We start from the raw sequence: 16,660 nt of genomic DNA on the forward strand, positions 1-16,660 counted from the left end.
TATATATATGTGTGAATATTATATATTTATATTAAAATGTGTTACCTATTTTTTATGCATACTATATATATGTGTATATATATATATATTCCGTGACAGGCCATTACATTGGGGACCCAGTGATCAGTTCAAATACTGTATTAGTGTGGATCTCAATAGTTTTTTCTTCTCTACTATAAAACCAACTCTCATAACTCCCAAAGGTTTTCCATAGGGATGTGTTTGTGTAGGGGAGCTTTTCAGTAGGCTGTGCAGTCTGAAATCCCTGCAGTGGAAGGACCTTTGTGTGTAGATTGGATTGCCTTTATTAACTAGCAGGAGAGCCAAATATCCCAAGCAAAATTGAGGATGCGCTTCAGTTGCTGGGCAAAGAACAGACACTGCAGTCCCAGACCCCTGGACCATCAGAGAGAAGATTGTTTGGTTCTCTGTGTTCCCTTTGCAGATGAAGAAACTGAGGCTCAAGAGAGCTAAATGATGAGGACCCAAAGGCTGTTAGACATGTGGCCAAAATCACACCATTATTTAGAATTGAACTTAAAGGAAATGTCAAGGATTCTGATTTTTAACCTAGAATAGCTATTGAAGAAAAAAACAAACTGTCCAGACAGCACAATGTTTAAAAACAAGCCAGTTAGTCAAAATAGGAGAAAAAAGGTATAAAAAATTTTATTTCAGGTATAAAATTAGATTTATGAAGGAAGTTATAGTTTGAGGGAAAACTTAGATAAATCGTCATTTTAGACATATTTACCTCTACAATGGAAAAGAAATATTTTAGGCAGTATTTTAGTAACCATACCTCCACTTTCATTTTCAATATTTTTAGTTTGTGACTTGTTTTAAATAAAGCACAGTATTAAGGCCCAATTATGTTTTAACCTATTATAAGAAAATTTTATGCACACAGGAAGGAGACAAATTTGTTCCATAAATATTTCCGTGTATATCTTTAAGAGATAAGAACTCTTTAAAAATAGCATAGTATTATTATTGCATCTGAAAAAATTAATTCCTCGGTATCGTCAAGTATCTAGTCAGTGTTCAGATTTGTAGTTGTCTCATAAATGTTATAATTTTTATACAGACAATATACTTGAGTCAAGATTCATATGAGGCCCACACATTGTGATTTTTGGATACTTTTTTTGGATAAGTTTTTTTTTAGTCTGTAGGTTTCTCCTATAACACTATAAAAATTTTTAATTTTTCCTCATTATTGAAAAAGCCTAGTTATTAGTTGTATCAAGTTTTCCACAGTTTGGATTATTGAGGGCCTACATTTTAATTAAAATCATTTGGTCAGTAAACTATAACTTTACCACAAATATGTGACTTTGAAGAATTTGGTATAATCTTACATATGACTAGATCTTAATTACTAATATTTTCATAGCATCTAGTTCAGTGCGTGGTACAAAACAGAAAATTAGTACATATTTGATCACAGAATACATCTATGAGTGTTTATTGACCAAATAGAACATGGGGGGTGGGAGTGGAGCTTTTACATTAGAATTCAGATTTAATTTCATAATCTCAGTTAATAGAGAAATTAGAATGGAGTAACAGATGTTCACTTTTCAACAAGTTTTGCTCAAACATATCTACCATACTCCATTGACTATCAGATGCCAGTGATTATCAGATGCATCATTATTTTATGTGTCTCTAAGGAAGAAAAACTGCTTGCAATGAGACTATGACACATAATTGATTATAAGACACACCCTATCTCAGAGATTTGGAAATATGCACCTTAGAATTGATGACATATGCTATTCTCATAAGTAAGGGGCACCTTCAGTCACATCAGCCGTGGCAGTGTCTTCCACCTGGCCACTCAGATGAGCAGGTCGTGGAAGATACAGCCGTAGGTGGGGCTTGGCCACATCAGCCAGGAAAGCAAATGAGAGGTATCCTCTTAGGTGCAACTCAACCATGCAGGTCAGGTTCCATCCCAGCAAAGTGTGTATTGTGAAATTTTCCTGTAATGAAGATATGGTTAATACCGGAAACGTGCCTCTCAAAAGGACATTGTTCCTTCAGCAGAAGGCTGGTGACTCATCAGAAATAAGCACAGCTGAACTTTTTTATTTAAATATACTTGCGTCTATCCTACTGAGAAGCAGTGGAACGTGGATAAGACCAGCAGCCTCCCGAGTTCTGTGGCTCATGACTGTAAATGCCATAGTGTTCTCTTGCCTTTTCAGTGCAACGTTTTCAAAGTTCGCTCTCCAGGTTGTCTGAAATTGTATAGTTAAAGGACCTCATCTTCTGAGCTATTCACATATTACTTTTTGTTGTATGTGAAAACACCTAAGCTCTGAGTTAATATGCTCAGTGCAGATATGCAACTGGAGAGACTAGGTGGGTTTCTTCCACGGAGAAAATTTGTCTTGTGTGTAGTAGCTAAGTGTGAAAATTTGCTTTTGAAGCCAACTCCTCCCAATCTTTATTCAAGTTGGATTGATGTTTTAAGTAGCAAAGGATGTTTAGGCCAACTGTCAGCATTTTTCTGGGGTCACTCAGGCAGTTGAGCTTCATGCTGTTATGTTCCCTCAGCAGACAGCTTCCCTTGAGAGACCCAAGGCCCCTAGCCACGTCATAGGTGCAGAAATGCTGCCTCCATGTCCCCTGATAGTCTCTTTGTGAGTATACCTTGTGTGCTCAGTGAGTTGTTTTAACGTGAACTAAGGCCCACCTATGTAGAGGTGCTGGCTGTCTAAGAAAGTTAAAAAAAAAAAAAACAACAAAGGAACTTAGTGAGTAATACTAGATTATACGTTATCGATGCATATATATGTTTCAGAAATGTCACAAGGATAGAAATGGGTAAAACAGAGGCGTGGTAGCTGCCACTTCTGAGCCCCTTCCAAGTTCTGACCTCTGTGATCGATCTCATTTAGCGCCCCTCTGTGATGGGCGGGTTAACCCCATTTAGCACATGAAGAAATGGAGGCACAAAGAGGTTGAGTAATTTTCCCAAGGTTGCACTGCTTTACGGAGCTGTAGTCTGAACCCAAGTTAGTAAGTTTCCAGAACCTGTGCTCTTTCACCACATGCAAGGCCTTCGAGCCTATTTGGAGGCCATGGATCTGAGCCAGGTCCTGGGGGACAGATGGATCGACTGAAATGGAGGTCATTCTCAGGTGCCCAGGCGCATCACACATGAGCGCCTGGAGACTAGACTTGCAGTGCGGTGTTCACTGAGTGAGTCCGAAAACTGGCTTCATTAGAGCAGGAGTTTGTGTGAGAGAACAAGGGAAACAAAGACATGCAGGTAAAGAGGATCAGAAATTAATACTTCCTGCTTCATAGCACTGTTGGCAGATGAAAGATGCCTGTTTTGCAACTATAAATGGCTTCCAGATCAAAAGATTGGTGTTGTGGAAAATATAATCTAGGAAGGCCTCTAAGGGCACTTGGTAAAGAGTAGGCCTGGCTTCTGTTAGCTTTGAATGCAGACCTCTGGGTAGGAGTTACAGAAAGCACATACTAGTTTAGCAGAACTTTCTAACAGAGCTGTTGGCTCTAACAGTGACTTGAGCTGGATTAAAAAACAACGCGCTCCCCGTCACTGTCCCAAGACAGGCCGAATGTCCACCTGTCAGGGCTGATACTGGAGCGAGTACAGTTTTTAAACTGTAATTCGATGAAAACACATGCCGATGACTCACTTGAAAAACCGAGTCAGAGCTACCCCGGACTGAGCAAGTGCGAGGGCTTGCCCTGCCTGCCCAGCACCTTCCTCCCTTCCTTGAGGGGACTGCTCAGAGTACAGTCTGAAACTGTTGGCTAAATAACGTATGTGGATGATTTTGTAAAATAAAGCCCAGTAGAGCTCTTCAGGGAGGATTCGGAGGGTGATATTTAGGTCTTTCTCACGGTGAGAGGAAGGAATAGAGGGGAGGAGAAATGGAGGCAGAAAGTTTAGGCGAAGACGGTGGCAGTCGGATTGGAAAGAAGGACACACTTCTGCGGACAAGGCAAGAGGATACAGAGGGTGGAGATGAGTGGACCGCAGGGGAGGCCTTGAGTTTTCGACCCTCATAGAGGGGGTTACTGGGAAGGGAGCGTGTTCTGTGATGAAGAGGGCACGTTTAACTTTGAACATGTTGAGTTCGAAATGACAGAGAGCCTCTAAAGCAAGTGGTGGGTAGAAAGTTGGATCTGACAGGTGCAGAGCTCAGGTACGTGTTGGAGGGCAGGGGTGTGATCATTTACTCAAGGATGGTATTGGAGGCCTTGAAAACAGATGTCTTCTCCAAGCAAGAAGCTGTACGAGATGAAGACAGAGACCCAAGGAGAAGATGAAGAGAAAAGCGAGCTAAGTTAAAAAAAGGTCAAAAGGGAAGTTGTGGTGAGAGTGGGAAGGAAGAGAGGGAAGACCATCTAGTTCCCAGGAAAGAAGGAAAGGGTGACAAGTGTTTCTAGGACCAGGCAGGTGGCCTTGTGGCCTCCATGGTGTGCAATTCCTTGGGATGCTTTTATGAGGCCCCGCTGTGAGCTCAAAGTTTTTGTCAGTAGAGAGACCTAGAGGTGCTCTTGTGTTTGGCTTTGAGGCGACTGGCTTTACATAGATGAATTAGGGCATTTCTGGGAGTGGGGTTTGGGTTGGAATGGGAAATGGTCTTATGGCCATTATGTTTGGCCTCAGAGAGAGGATAGCTAGACAAGGAACTGTGACCCAGGGATGAAACAGAATGGGCTTGGAGCAGAGGGTTGAGTGGCCCTTGCTGTCCTGTGACTCAGGCCTACCCCAAACCACTCCAGCAAGCATAGCTTTGAGACCAACCGAAGGTATATTATTTTAGAGGCCCGAGGAAGGCTGCCCTGCCCCCAAACTCTCTCTTGTGCCGGTTTGCTTTCACCTAAAATCCCTTAAACTGTAAACCAAACCTTGGATTCTGTAATGAATAGCTCAGGCTTCTTGGGCCATAACTATTGAGCAGAGTTAATGTACCGTGGAGGAGTCTGAACCCAAACATAATCTTCTGTTTTGGTTTTCTTTGGGATGAGGTGGACAGGGTTAGAAACCAAGACGACTTGTTTAACAGGAGAGCTAATATCTAAAGTAAGAAAGGGAATAGAAAGAGGAGGCAAGTTCAGGATTAACCAGGCCATGTTATGGTGCAGTAAAATGAGGACGGGGCAGGAGTGGACAGCACAGAGGACCGGGAGACACTGGGCAAAGCCCGTTCATGACCTGCAAGATCTCTAGGCACATGCGCCATAGAGAACTGTACACCCCATGTCTTATTTTCTTATCTTGGGTTCCTCATTTAAAAATATATGCATACATATGTATGTGTGTATATGCGCAAATATACACACATACATATGTAGTTTAGGTTTAGATATTCCTATTCTGATCATTTCAAAACTTTCAGCTGAGATTAGTGAAGATCCCTGTTCTACACCCTGGATGGAGACGTGTCAGGTTGTTGCTGGCTACATTTCACTATATAATCTACCATATTGTCCTTCCCGAGCGATGGTACCAATGAGAGGGTTTCACTGAAGACTTTGAAATCAACAGGTTGTTTTTGAAGTCTGGATGGGAGGAGTAAACTAGTGTTCAGAGTAGTCCAACTTGGTCCCCCATTAGTAGGATATGCTGTTCCTGGTAGAAGTTGTGCAGGATACAGGGTAGCAATGGGGGTGTAAACAATGTTGACAGTAGTTCTCTCAGTCTCCATTGGAATTAGTGCAGGACACAGGGTTGATTAAGATGGAAGCTCCAGGAACTGGACCGTGCTGCATGATCAGAGACTGAGTTTAGCTCCTGTGTCTCCTGAGGCTAAAATTAGTGTGATCTTAGTCTCTGAGTCATACTTTTTTCAAGTGTAAAATGACGAAAGTATCACTTGCCACTAATTAAACTGTAGGTCATGTAGACACACTGAGTTGATTTCAATTGAGAAATCAGAGTAATTTAGGTTTTTAGAGAGAAGCATGTCTCACTGCCTCATTCCTTTGATAAGAAACCTAGAAACAGAATGAGTAAAAAAATAACCTAAGACAACAAAAGAAACTCATAAAAATTAGCAGTCCTTTCCATAATTCCTTCACATGTTCTGTACTTAGTTCTTTTTGAGAGAATTGAAAGTGGCATAATGAAACGTGGGGTGTGATTGGGGAGAGGGAGATGCAAAAAGGGGCCATTGAGGACACGAGCGAGAAGGAAGGTTCCCTTGGAAAGGTGGAGGACTGCGGTGACAGGCGGTTCGGGTTGTGGGGGAGTGGGGAGTGCAAGCCTTCCTGCTGGTTGTCAGAGGATGACGTAGAGGGAGAGGGACTTGAGGAAAGGTCGCTGGATTTGGGAGAGCAGAGTTTTACTGGCGACCTTAGGTAAGAGCGAACATTTACTTAATAAGTGCTGGGTGCATATTTATCTCATTTAATCTGCACACCATCCCTGTGACATAGGTCTAGTTGTCCTCAGTTTGCAGCTGTCCACCGTGTCCTAAGAGAGGCTTAAAGAGGTCACATAAAGTCCTGCAACCTATGAGGAGTCGAGGAGCCAGGCTTTGACCCCAGGTCTGTCTTACCACCGTCCTTCCCCAGAACCAGGAGCTTGATTCCGCAAGTGGAGCGGACTCTAACGCGGTGTGGGCGATGGGCCGAAGGGAGTGAAGGCAAATGCTTGTTCAGAAGTTTGGCTATGAAGGAAGAGAAAAGATAGTGACTCAAGTCACAGGCCAGTGTGTCTTTCCCAGAAAGGACAGACTTCATGTTTGGAACTTGTAAAAGAGGGGGGAAATGCTACAAGAGAAAGGGGTGACAACTCTGCCCAGTGGGGCTGTCCTGGGCTCTTCCTTATGTTTGCCCTTCGGTACATCTGGTCAACAATGCAGTGTGTGATTTTTTTTTTTTTTTTAGAACTGAGCTATACAGTAAAACGATATCATTGAAATTATAGAATTATAGTTATGGTGGGAGTTTGCCAGATGGGATCATGAAGGAGGAAGTCATTTTCTCCTCCTTCCCTATGGGACATCCCTGAGTCACTTTTTGGGGGGTTCATCATTGATTCTAAGTAGCACATAAATAAATTGATAAGAACACCCACATGCCTTAGAGGTGTAAACACTCTGGATTTTTCAAAGCACAGTACTATCAACCACACACGATCTTCTGCTTCTGTCTTGTGTTCTTTCTGCCACTCCACCCTCCTCTCCTTCTTGGCTTCCTGAAGGAGTTGTCTGTGTGGCTTTTTCTCTCTGGCTTGATTGCTGTCACAGACACAAATACAATCTTAACCTTGAGGAGAAGCTCTCTCATGAAAATACCAAAAGTCAATGTATACTTCAAGACTGGTTCTCCCAGGGTTCGTTGGCACTCAGACCGGAGGGTCCTAGTGCCCTTTGAATCAAACAGAATTGAGAAGGTCTACTCAGGAAAAGGAAATTGTTCTCATTGTTTCATTAGAATGAGTGGGCTGTACTTAAAAGGCATTTGTATGAAGCTGTGGGTGAGGGGTTGCTCGACCGGACTCCATCGGGGGAGGGAGCCTTCAGCTGTGAGTCTGGCCCATGTTATCAGCCTTCCGCCCAAGTGGCCAGAGTCCAGGGCAAACCTTATCTGAGAAGAATTCATCCACAACGTCCTCTGAGTCCCTATGCTTGGGCCAGTGGTTGAGGCGTTTTCCTCAGAAATGGAGGAAAGAGCTTTTCCTCAGAAATAATTATAAAGGAGGTGGCATGATTCCCGCCTTTGAGAGAAAGCCAGGAGTCGCCTCCTTTGAGCACTCCCTCCCCCTGAGAAGGAAGACTTGGGATCTAGGCAGTGGGATATTTTACATGGACAGTAATGTACCTCTGCAAAGCCCTTGAGCTATTGTCTGCAGATGTAAGGATTTCAGAAAGGCAAGCCAGATGCATTGGTACCATTTCCTTGAAGGAGGACCCTGCCTCTTTAGCTCCAGGCTGATTTAAAGAGGTAGGGAATGCATTGGGGGCATAGACATGACCCTAGCATTAAAGAAAGTAGACAGAGGGTAGAATTTAAGCTAAGAAAAGGGAGCGAAAAGCAAGTGTTCTCAATTCTTTTTTTCTTTTCTTCTTCCTAGCAAGAACCAGTTGAGTCATCTTTGGGGCTTAGTAATGGAATAAGTGATCTTTCTCCTGAGTGTGCGTTCCTGACTTCAGCTATAAAAAATGAAGTGGATAGTACGGTGAACATCATAGGTAAACTGTTTTGACATCTCATTTTTTACATCCATGAGCAGCCCTCTGGGTCTAAAAATTGTAAAACATGATTTGAAATAACATAGTCAGTAGGAGAGGGTCTTGGAACCATCTCAAAATGCAAGTTCCAGTCCCCAGATTTTAGGGCTGAAAAATAAAGGCCTTTGAGGATCAGATAAAGGAACTCAAATGGTTCCGCCTCAAGAAAATAGGTCAAGAGTGACTTCCTCGGAGAGTCCAAGTAGGTGAACTGGTTTTATTTCTCCAATGGCTAATGATTAGCGGTTCTCAATCTTTCAGTAATTGGTCACATGGACAAAGTGTTATTTATTTAACTTGGGAACAGGGAGAGAGGAGACTGTCCTCTCAGCACCTGCTCTATGGCAGACCTGCCGCAAAGGTGGTGCTCACCTTACAGATGAAGAAACTGAGGCACAGAGATATGTTACCTAAGGGCCCACTTTGGTTCCACAAAGAGTTTTGGGCACCGTCCATATTCCAGACTCGGTACCATGAGCAGGAACTGGGTTAGGGAACAAGGTAGGCCCAGTTCCTCGTTTCATGGAGGGAGACAGCAAACAAAACCACAGATAACTAATGCAAAGGAAAAGAACGGAGATGAGAGAGAACCAGGGCCTGGATTTAGACCGGAGGCCTCTCCCAGGGGTTGACGTTTGCCCTGAAGCTGGGTGGGTGAGGAGGGGCATCGTGGGGCAGGTGGCAGAACTGCCCGAAGTGGACCACGCCATAAAAGCATGCTTGGGGAGCCAGAAGGGCCAGTGTGACTGAGCATAGTGAGAAGCAAGAGGTTCTCTTCAGTGAGGGCAGCAGGATGGGGTCAAGGAGATTGGATTTTATTTCCAAACTGCTGGAGAGTGTGTGGTTTTTTTTTTTCCTAAAGTTTTTTAAATTGAAGTATAGCAGACAGTGAAGTGCATAAATGGTTTGCATACACACACAGTGTAAACCCCACCCACCCCTTGGAGGCTTTTAGGCAACAGTGTGACAAGAGTGAATTACATCTCCATAAATTCCTGTTTGGGATGCTGTGGTGAATGGTTGGTGGGGACTCTGTGCAAGGCAGAGGCCCAGCAGCGAACTCGTATTCCGGCTCCAGCCCCAGAATCCAAAACCTTTTGGTCCATTAAACTTTGCCCCATGTTGTAAGCATTGAGGGCTTCCGATGCTGGAGAGAACCAGGGAGATCCAGCAGGGCTACAAGAGCAAGCCTCACGGCCGAGTACCTTCATTTCTGGGTTCCTTCTCAGCTGAGTAAGAACAGGAGGCCCCAGCCACTACAGATGTCAGTCACCACTGTGTTCCCCTCGGTTTGGGAATTTTGGAAGTGGAACCGTGTGCGTGGGCACTCCCGTGAGCACGGAGGCCTTTGGCAGAATGCAGAGGGAAAGAATGAAGCGGATGTCGAGTGCCTGCTGTCTCACGGCAGGTCTGGCCTTGGCTTCCTCCCAGTGTTCACGTCTAGACGGGGCACTTTTGCTTGGAGGCAGTTTGCCCCACAGTCATTTTGAGTTGAGAGAGGTCATCAAGACTGAGTGCTCTTCTCACTTCCCTTCTGGAGTTAGGCTACTTGCCTGACCAGAGGTCCAGCTCTCCCTTTAGCCAAGGCCCCAAGCTGCTTCGCCACCCTCTTGTTTTATTCTGGTTGAGTCTTCAGTATGTAACTCCTCAGCCAGGGTGATTGTTCTTTGCACCTGCCATGACTGGTGCCACATCTGCTTGGCACTTATTTAATGAGTCATTACTTCTGGGGCCAAGACAAATGCAGGGTTGGTTAGGAATCACCTACTGTATTAAATGATCCTCTTCCTTGCCGTAATAATAAAATAATAATGGATGGCAGTAAAATGAGTTTGAATATCTCTTTCTATGTAGTTGGTGGCCCTTCCAAAGATATATGATTATGTATGAAGTGGATCCATACAAGTATTTTGAAGAAATGGAGAATTTGCGATTATTGCAAACAATAGCACATCTGATTTTAAACCTCTCACAGAGCTTTCATCTGCACGCTCCCTTGTGACCATTGATTAGCCATCCCAATCCTTGTGATTTCTGGGTAGAGGTGAGGAACACAGGGATTCTGATTCCAAGGCCACTTTGGAATTTGAGCCTCCTGTCTCTTAAAAGCTTTTAAAAATCTTTAATTTAAAAATGACACCATTTCTTTCAGTTCATTTGTTTCTAAACCCAAGTTCATTCCAGTTCTATACTTAGGCACCAAGATAAAAAGCTTCAAGGTGTTTCCATTCTGCTTTTATAAGCATATGTTTATGAGATTAAAATTAGGAGCAGAAATGAGTGCTTCACATGATAGTAGTTTTTCACATTGTCTGTAGGGTCTTAGCTAGGGAAGTGGATTGAAAATCAATAACTTAATCCAGTGGAGGCCAGCCACCCAGCACATTTTATTCTGGACAGGGGTGGCTGTTTTATAAGCGAATCTATTAGTACGCAAAACACGAAGTGTACTGTTGCCCTGACAAATGATCTCTTGCTTGATTGCTATGTTTTTACTTCTATTCTTGCCACAAATCATAGCAGAAACAAACACACATGCAGTTGTCAGCAGGCTGTGTCCTGGTCATGCCTTTTCGTTCACATGTAGCCAGCTGTGCATACCAAAAAAGAGTGCGACATCTTAATACTTACGACATGTCTTTTAATGTTCCATCCCTCCAGTAGGAAAAATGTACAGGTTAGCACCCCCAAAGACATAGTCCTGCTTTCTCTTTAAGGGGACGGAGAAAACATGCCTTCTTTTTATTTTTACTTGTCTTTAGCATTGTATTATTTTTTTTGTGTGTGGTAACTTCTGTTTTTAGGAAGCGGAAGAAGCGAGCAACATGTTGGATTGTTCTGACAATACCCCACTGGCATTCTGCCCAGGTTAGCAGTGCTTTTGCTGAGCTGTATTAAAATGATCTCCAGACCAGTATAAAAAGCTTGCAGGTGCGGACATTCTGTCTGACTTGCCTGGGCCGCGTTTTATAACCCTTTTGTGTTTCTTGATAAAAGGTAACCCCACCCTTCAATAAAGCAAAGATTGCTACCAAACAAAGGAGGCCATTCATGATGCTCTGAAGCAAATCAGGCAGTCCTTAGGGACTAGCCACACAGAAATTAGGGAACAGCGTGATTTGGATTTTGTCTTGATTTTGGCTGCCCAAAATGCACCTTATAGGGACGTGCTATTTTTGGTAATTGCTTTCGGATTTAACTGACTTTAAAGTAAACCTTGAGTAGCTTTTCTAACCAAGCTTAGAAACTCAGATATCAACAGGAGGACGCATCTACAACTTAGAGACCACCCTTCAGGCCCCCACGAGGGCCTCTAAGCACCAGAATTCATAATGACTTGAAGGTGGCCAAAGGTGACACTAGGCTGTAGGACTGTGTCTTCATCTTTTTCCAGCTCCCTTTCCCCTGTTCTTTTTGCTATTTTCCCTGGTGCTTAAGATATGAAAAATTTCATCTGCAAGGTATATAGTAGCTGTAGGGTAGATCTTTAGATGGAAGTGAGTGAAGGTCTTCCATGCTGGTTCTCGGTGGGCTAGCTGCCTGCCCCATGCCTTCTCCTGGGAGGGCTGAGCTGTTTCCCCCTCCGGAGTGGGGACAGAGACAAGGCATCCAGCAAGGCATCCAGTTTTACCAGGATCCCTAGGAAACTCAGAGCAATATGAAACCCCATGTAAGATGTGCACCAAGATATCGGAATACACCCAGACTCAGAACCGGTAATATACCTTATTTTTCTTCAGTGGACTGAACCTTGGGAAGCCTGGTCACCGAGGTGAGACTGCATGGGACATGCTCTCTGTCACCAAGTGCAGCCAGGAGCCCTGGGCAGTGGAATTTGGCTGTTGTCTTTTCAACCTTAAGAAGTTTTTATTTACCTAAGAAATTTGCCCTCTTTTTATGAGTCTATATATTTTCTCCTTCCCCTCTCTCTCCTGCCACCCCCATCTTTTTTATAATTAACTATCAAACCCCCCTGTCTTCCCTCATCGTATCTGTCCCCTTCTTTCTGTTTCTGATACTGTTCCCGGTCACTTGCTCTCTCCTGAGCTCTGCTTCTATTCTGTCCCCTCCCCTATTCATTTTCAACACAGAAGAATTTTTTTAAAAACGCTAGTCTCACCATGTCACTCTTGCCCCCAGGACAAAGACCCGAGTCTCCCTCATGTCCCCAGGGTCCCGGTGACCTGGCCTTGGCCCACCTCTTTTATATTTGTTTTTGAATTTGAATTATTCTGAACAGCTTGACTTCTGTGTGCCCATCCAGAGAGAAGGCGAGGCTGGTTGTGAATTTTGTTATTGTGGAGAGGCCGCTAAAGCTCCGTCGGCACAGCACAGTAAGAAATGGGCATTTGGCAGTTCCACTGGGAAGTATAAGCTGCCAACCCAAGAAGTCTTACCCAGGTTTCTGCTCCCAGGACGTTGACCCTTGAGATGACTGATGAATTCTACTGAGTTTTGATTGGGACACCTTATTTGCTCCCCTTTATGTGATGCTGTTTCCTTGGAGGGTGAAAAGTACATCCTGTGCCAGTCACATTCTTGTTTCTCCCTGTACCTGCGTCAGCCTGTTGCAGTCTGGGGCTGTCTGCCTGCGTCGGAACACAGCTCTGTTCTCTGAAATTACTAACCCCACCAGACTGTCTCTCCCGTCATCGCTCGTGGGAACTAAATGAAACCATTGCCGTATTTGATTTAAAAAACAAACAAACACTGGATTAGAAGTTAAAAGTCATGGGTTGTAGGCCCAGCTCTGCAGTTTTTTTACTTATCACTTGATCTTGGGCAAACTCTCTAAGCTCTTTGAGACTCAGTTTTCTCATATATGGAAGAGAAGTAATAATGCTGGTCTTGCCTACCTCACAGGGTTGTTGAAGGATCAGATGAGTAGAACAGATAGCATATCATAATCATAATCATAATATTATTTTAGCACTGTTATAAGGTGGTAAAATGGTATTGTGATTATAATACGATACCACCAAAATACATTAAAATGTATTTAAGGAAGAAGGTAGTCTCCATCTGTGCTGTGCCATCGTGGCTGATATTAACAGTTTCAATTCTCAAACTTTCGGATTGGGGCACGGAGGAATTTCTCTCCACGTACCACGTGGATCACCTGATTTTATATGCCCCCCCTAATAAGCTTTATTCTTGACCCTGCAGCCACCTGGTGACCTTGGCAATTTACCCGGCCTCTTCGGGTTTCAGCTTTCCTCAGCTGAAAAGCAGTGGGAACAACTCACCTTCAAAAACCTTTCTATTTATTTCTAACAGTCTCTACTTTCAAAAGATTTTCCTGAGGCATGGGGCAACTGATTTCTCAGGTGGAGCCCCACATTAAGCCAACAATTGTTGATAGAGTAAGAATGACCTTTTAAGGAATCAAACCAGTTCATCAGTAACCAGCCATGAATAATATTGTTGTAATTCTCAGCAACTAGGTCCAGATAAAATTGCATTCCTGTGGGTGACTCTTTTCCTCCAATGCTGACCTTAATAAGCTGGGGAAGCTTAGTGGGTTTCTAGCTCCTCTAACCATTGGAGACTTTCCTTGGCACCCAATATAGAACTGTTAAAAAGCAATTTCACTATTGGTTATGAGCCCAGAGTTTCATTAAGGTGAGATTCGAAAGTTTTTATCCTAAGCGGGGCTTGGAAAGCCAAGAGTAGCTCAGTTTGAACTTCATTAACTCTTTCTGTTAGGGAGACTGTCCTCCGAAGTACTTGAGTTGAACTTTGCGGTCAGAGAAAGCTGAATTCGAATCCTGCCTCTGCCACTTAACTGACCGTCTGACCTTGAGTTATTTCACTCTCCCCAGTATTTTTCCTGTGCCTAAAAAGGGTTGATGACAGTACCTTCTTCATGGGGTGTGAGGTGTTGTGGGTGGTGGTGGTGGGGAGGAGGCAAAGATAAGAGCTCAGGAAACGTTAGGTTTTGTTGTTATTTATCAAGTCAGGATGCTGGACACCTAAAGGGTGCCACTTCTATAGCAGATTATACACGTTTGTTATTCCTGTGGCTTTTCTGTCGTCAGGACTCAGCGTTACAGTCTGTGTGGTCACGTGGGGCAAAGTTTTGGTAGTTCAGGTAATCAGTCCCCGTGGCGAGGGGGCGGGGGCAGAGAAAGAGAGAGACAGGGAAATGGACCGATGAGCAGGGGTGCCTGCAGCACATCCGGAGAGCGTCCCAGATGTTGGGGTTCCCCTGCCTCTCTCTTGGGCTTGTGAGTATGAGCTGGGAAGTTTCTAAACTGCCCTCAGTGATGTTAAGATGGAGAGAAGTGACCATCCCTGCCTGAGCCATAAAGTGACATATTCCTAAGGAGATAGTTTGGCTGTAGAAATGAGGCGATTGCATTAACTGGGGATTCAGATCATAGCCCAGAAAACAACAGTTTTTTGTTGTATCCTGGTTACCAGCATTCAGGATACACATAACACTTGAGAAGAGGTGCTTATCTGTTTGTTTTTTTTTTTTTTGGCCATAAGTCATGTATATTAAGTAAAATTAACCCCTTTCAGGCATACAGTTCTGTGAATTTTGACAGAAGCACTCGGTCGTGTAATCACCGCTGTAATCAAGACATTTTCATCACCCGTAACGTTTCCTACCTCTGCCCTCAGCTTCTGAAACTATGGCTTGCTTTATCATTTCATCTAGGTGTAAAAAAGCGCCCACTTGCCAGAAGTCTTGAATTTTTCTAGAAAACATTTATCGTTAAATACGGGCTTGCCAGAGGTCATGGACTCATGCAGGACTCTGGCTGCAGTCAGCGAGCTCTGGTCCGTTCGTTCATCTGTTTCTTCAGCAGAGATTCGCTGAGCAGCGCTCTGGTGCAGGCAGGAGTGTTGTTACGACTTGCTGCAAAAAATTCTAGTGCAGGTTCTCAACAATCTCAAGGGCCCTAATTAGGTTAGGAGATGACACACAAATAAAAAGTTAAATAAAGATATATGGAATTAACTTGCAGCACGTGGCAGAAAGTCAAGAAATGTCACGAGGTCGTGTCACATTGGAGTTTTGGCTGAGCAGTGGGGACAGTGAGTGAGAGGCGCTCAGGAAAGAGAGGTCAGTCTGTTCTGGGGTGGTCAAGAAAAGGCTCCAAAAAAAAAAACACCACAAAAAACCAGAGGCATTGTGAATACTGCTCGTTGCTCACCCTCCCCTTCTACTTCCTCCCCGCTCTGTGTCATTGCTTCACTGAAGTCTTTGATTCCTCGAACTGGAAAAAAAAATTCCACTTCCTCAACTCTCATCACATGGTCCCGCCCTGCCTCCCCCTCCTTTGTCTTTTCACTACTGTCCTAAACTTCCTCTCGAGGTTATTAGGTGCCGGTCTGCAGCCCTACTGGACTTAGTATCAACCAGGTCTTTAACTAGACTGACCTTTCTCTGCCCCTCTTAGTTCTTGACAGCAATGTCCTGTACAAAGTAAGTGCTCAATAAAGCTTTGTCGGTTGAATCACCAAGTTGGGCATCATGGGGAAAAACAGTGAGGGAGAGAATTGTTAGTCAGAACAGAGGGATATAATTAGAAAAATGCTGAAATTGCTGCCGTTGTTTATACTCCTAATTAGCTTGCTATCTCTCTATTTACAATGACAGTGCAAAAGGAAATGAACTTTGGAGTATTGGAAGTTAAAGTGGCTTTGATATAAATCAGATTTATATAAGAGCTGAATTGCCTCAGAGTATTGCTCGTACCCACCCCTTACACACACACACACATACACACACACACACACACACACACACACACACACACACACACCATTTGGTTTCTGTCTCCACTCATTAACTGCTTCTTAGGATTTGGGAAATCTCGTTTTCCTGCTCTTTTGTTTTGTTTGGGAGAAGAGACAGAAGAAACTTGAGAGAGGTCAGTGTCAGCGCTCGGTCTGTGTCTAGTGAACTGCATAATTGATGTTCTCGTGCTCAAAGAGATAGTTAAAAGGATAAAATAAGAATCTGGGCGTCTGCCTGCCATATTTAGCCTGCCTTCTTTTTCTTTCACTTTATCCCCTCCAGGAAAACCTAAGTAGCATCCAATTTCCCTTCCATTCTGCATGCTGTGGCTTTGTGGACTCTTTTATCACATCCCCACATCTCCTTTCCCAGCCTCCGTGGTGTCTTTTCTTTCATTAGAGAACCCACGTATTCTTACTCTCTTCTAAAACCTTCCCAGAGTAGAAATCAGCTAATGTTCTCCCTACCTTATGTTAGTCATTTCATCACCTTCTCCCCCCCAAAAAGCAATCATAATAGGAACCCATTTCTAAACAAAAATACTTGAGCAATTAAAATACTTTGAGCGGTGAAAACAGGAGCTTGTCCATGATAGCTAACTTCTCCAGGAGCCTTGAATGTGGACTCCTTCCTTCCTAACCTGAACATCTATAAAATGTTCAGGTTAGGAAGGAAGGAG

At 43.7% G+C, this 16,660-nt stretch overlaps 1 protein-coding gene across 2 annotated transcripts in view; it reads left to right on the forward strand.

Moving 5' to 3' along the window:
• IRF2 (interferon regulatory factor 2) overlaps positions 1-16,660 on the forward strand; it is a 75,198-nt gene that overhangs the window by 47,207 nt on the left and 11,331 nt on the right. For both annotated transcript variants that reach the window (XM_011364027.2, XM_011364026.2), the window contains exon 6: positions 8,075-8,192. In XM_011364027.2, the coding sequence (XP_011362329.1) occupies positions 8,075-8,192 (118 nt within the window). The remainder of the gene's footprint in view (positions 1-8,074; positions 8,193-16,660) is intronic.

This window comes from Pteropus vampyrus, unplaced genomic scaffold (genome assembly GCF_000151845.1).
Source record: "Pteropus vampyrus isolate Shadow unplaced genomic scaffold, Pvam_2.0 Scaffold92, whole genome shotgun sequence".
In the NCBI taxonomy this organism is placed as follows: Eukaryota; Metazoa; Chordata; class Mammalia; order Chiroptera; family Pteropodidae; genus Pteropus; species Pteropus vampyrus.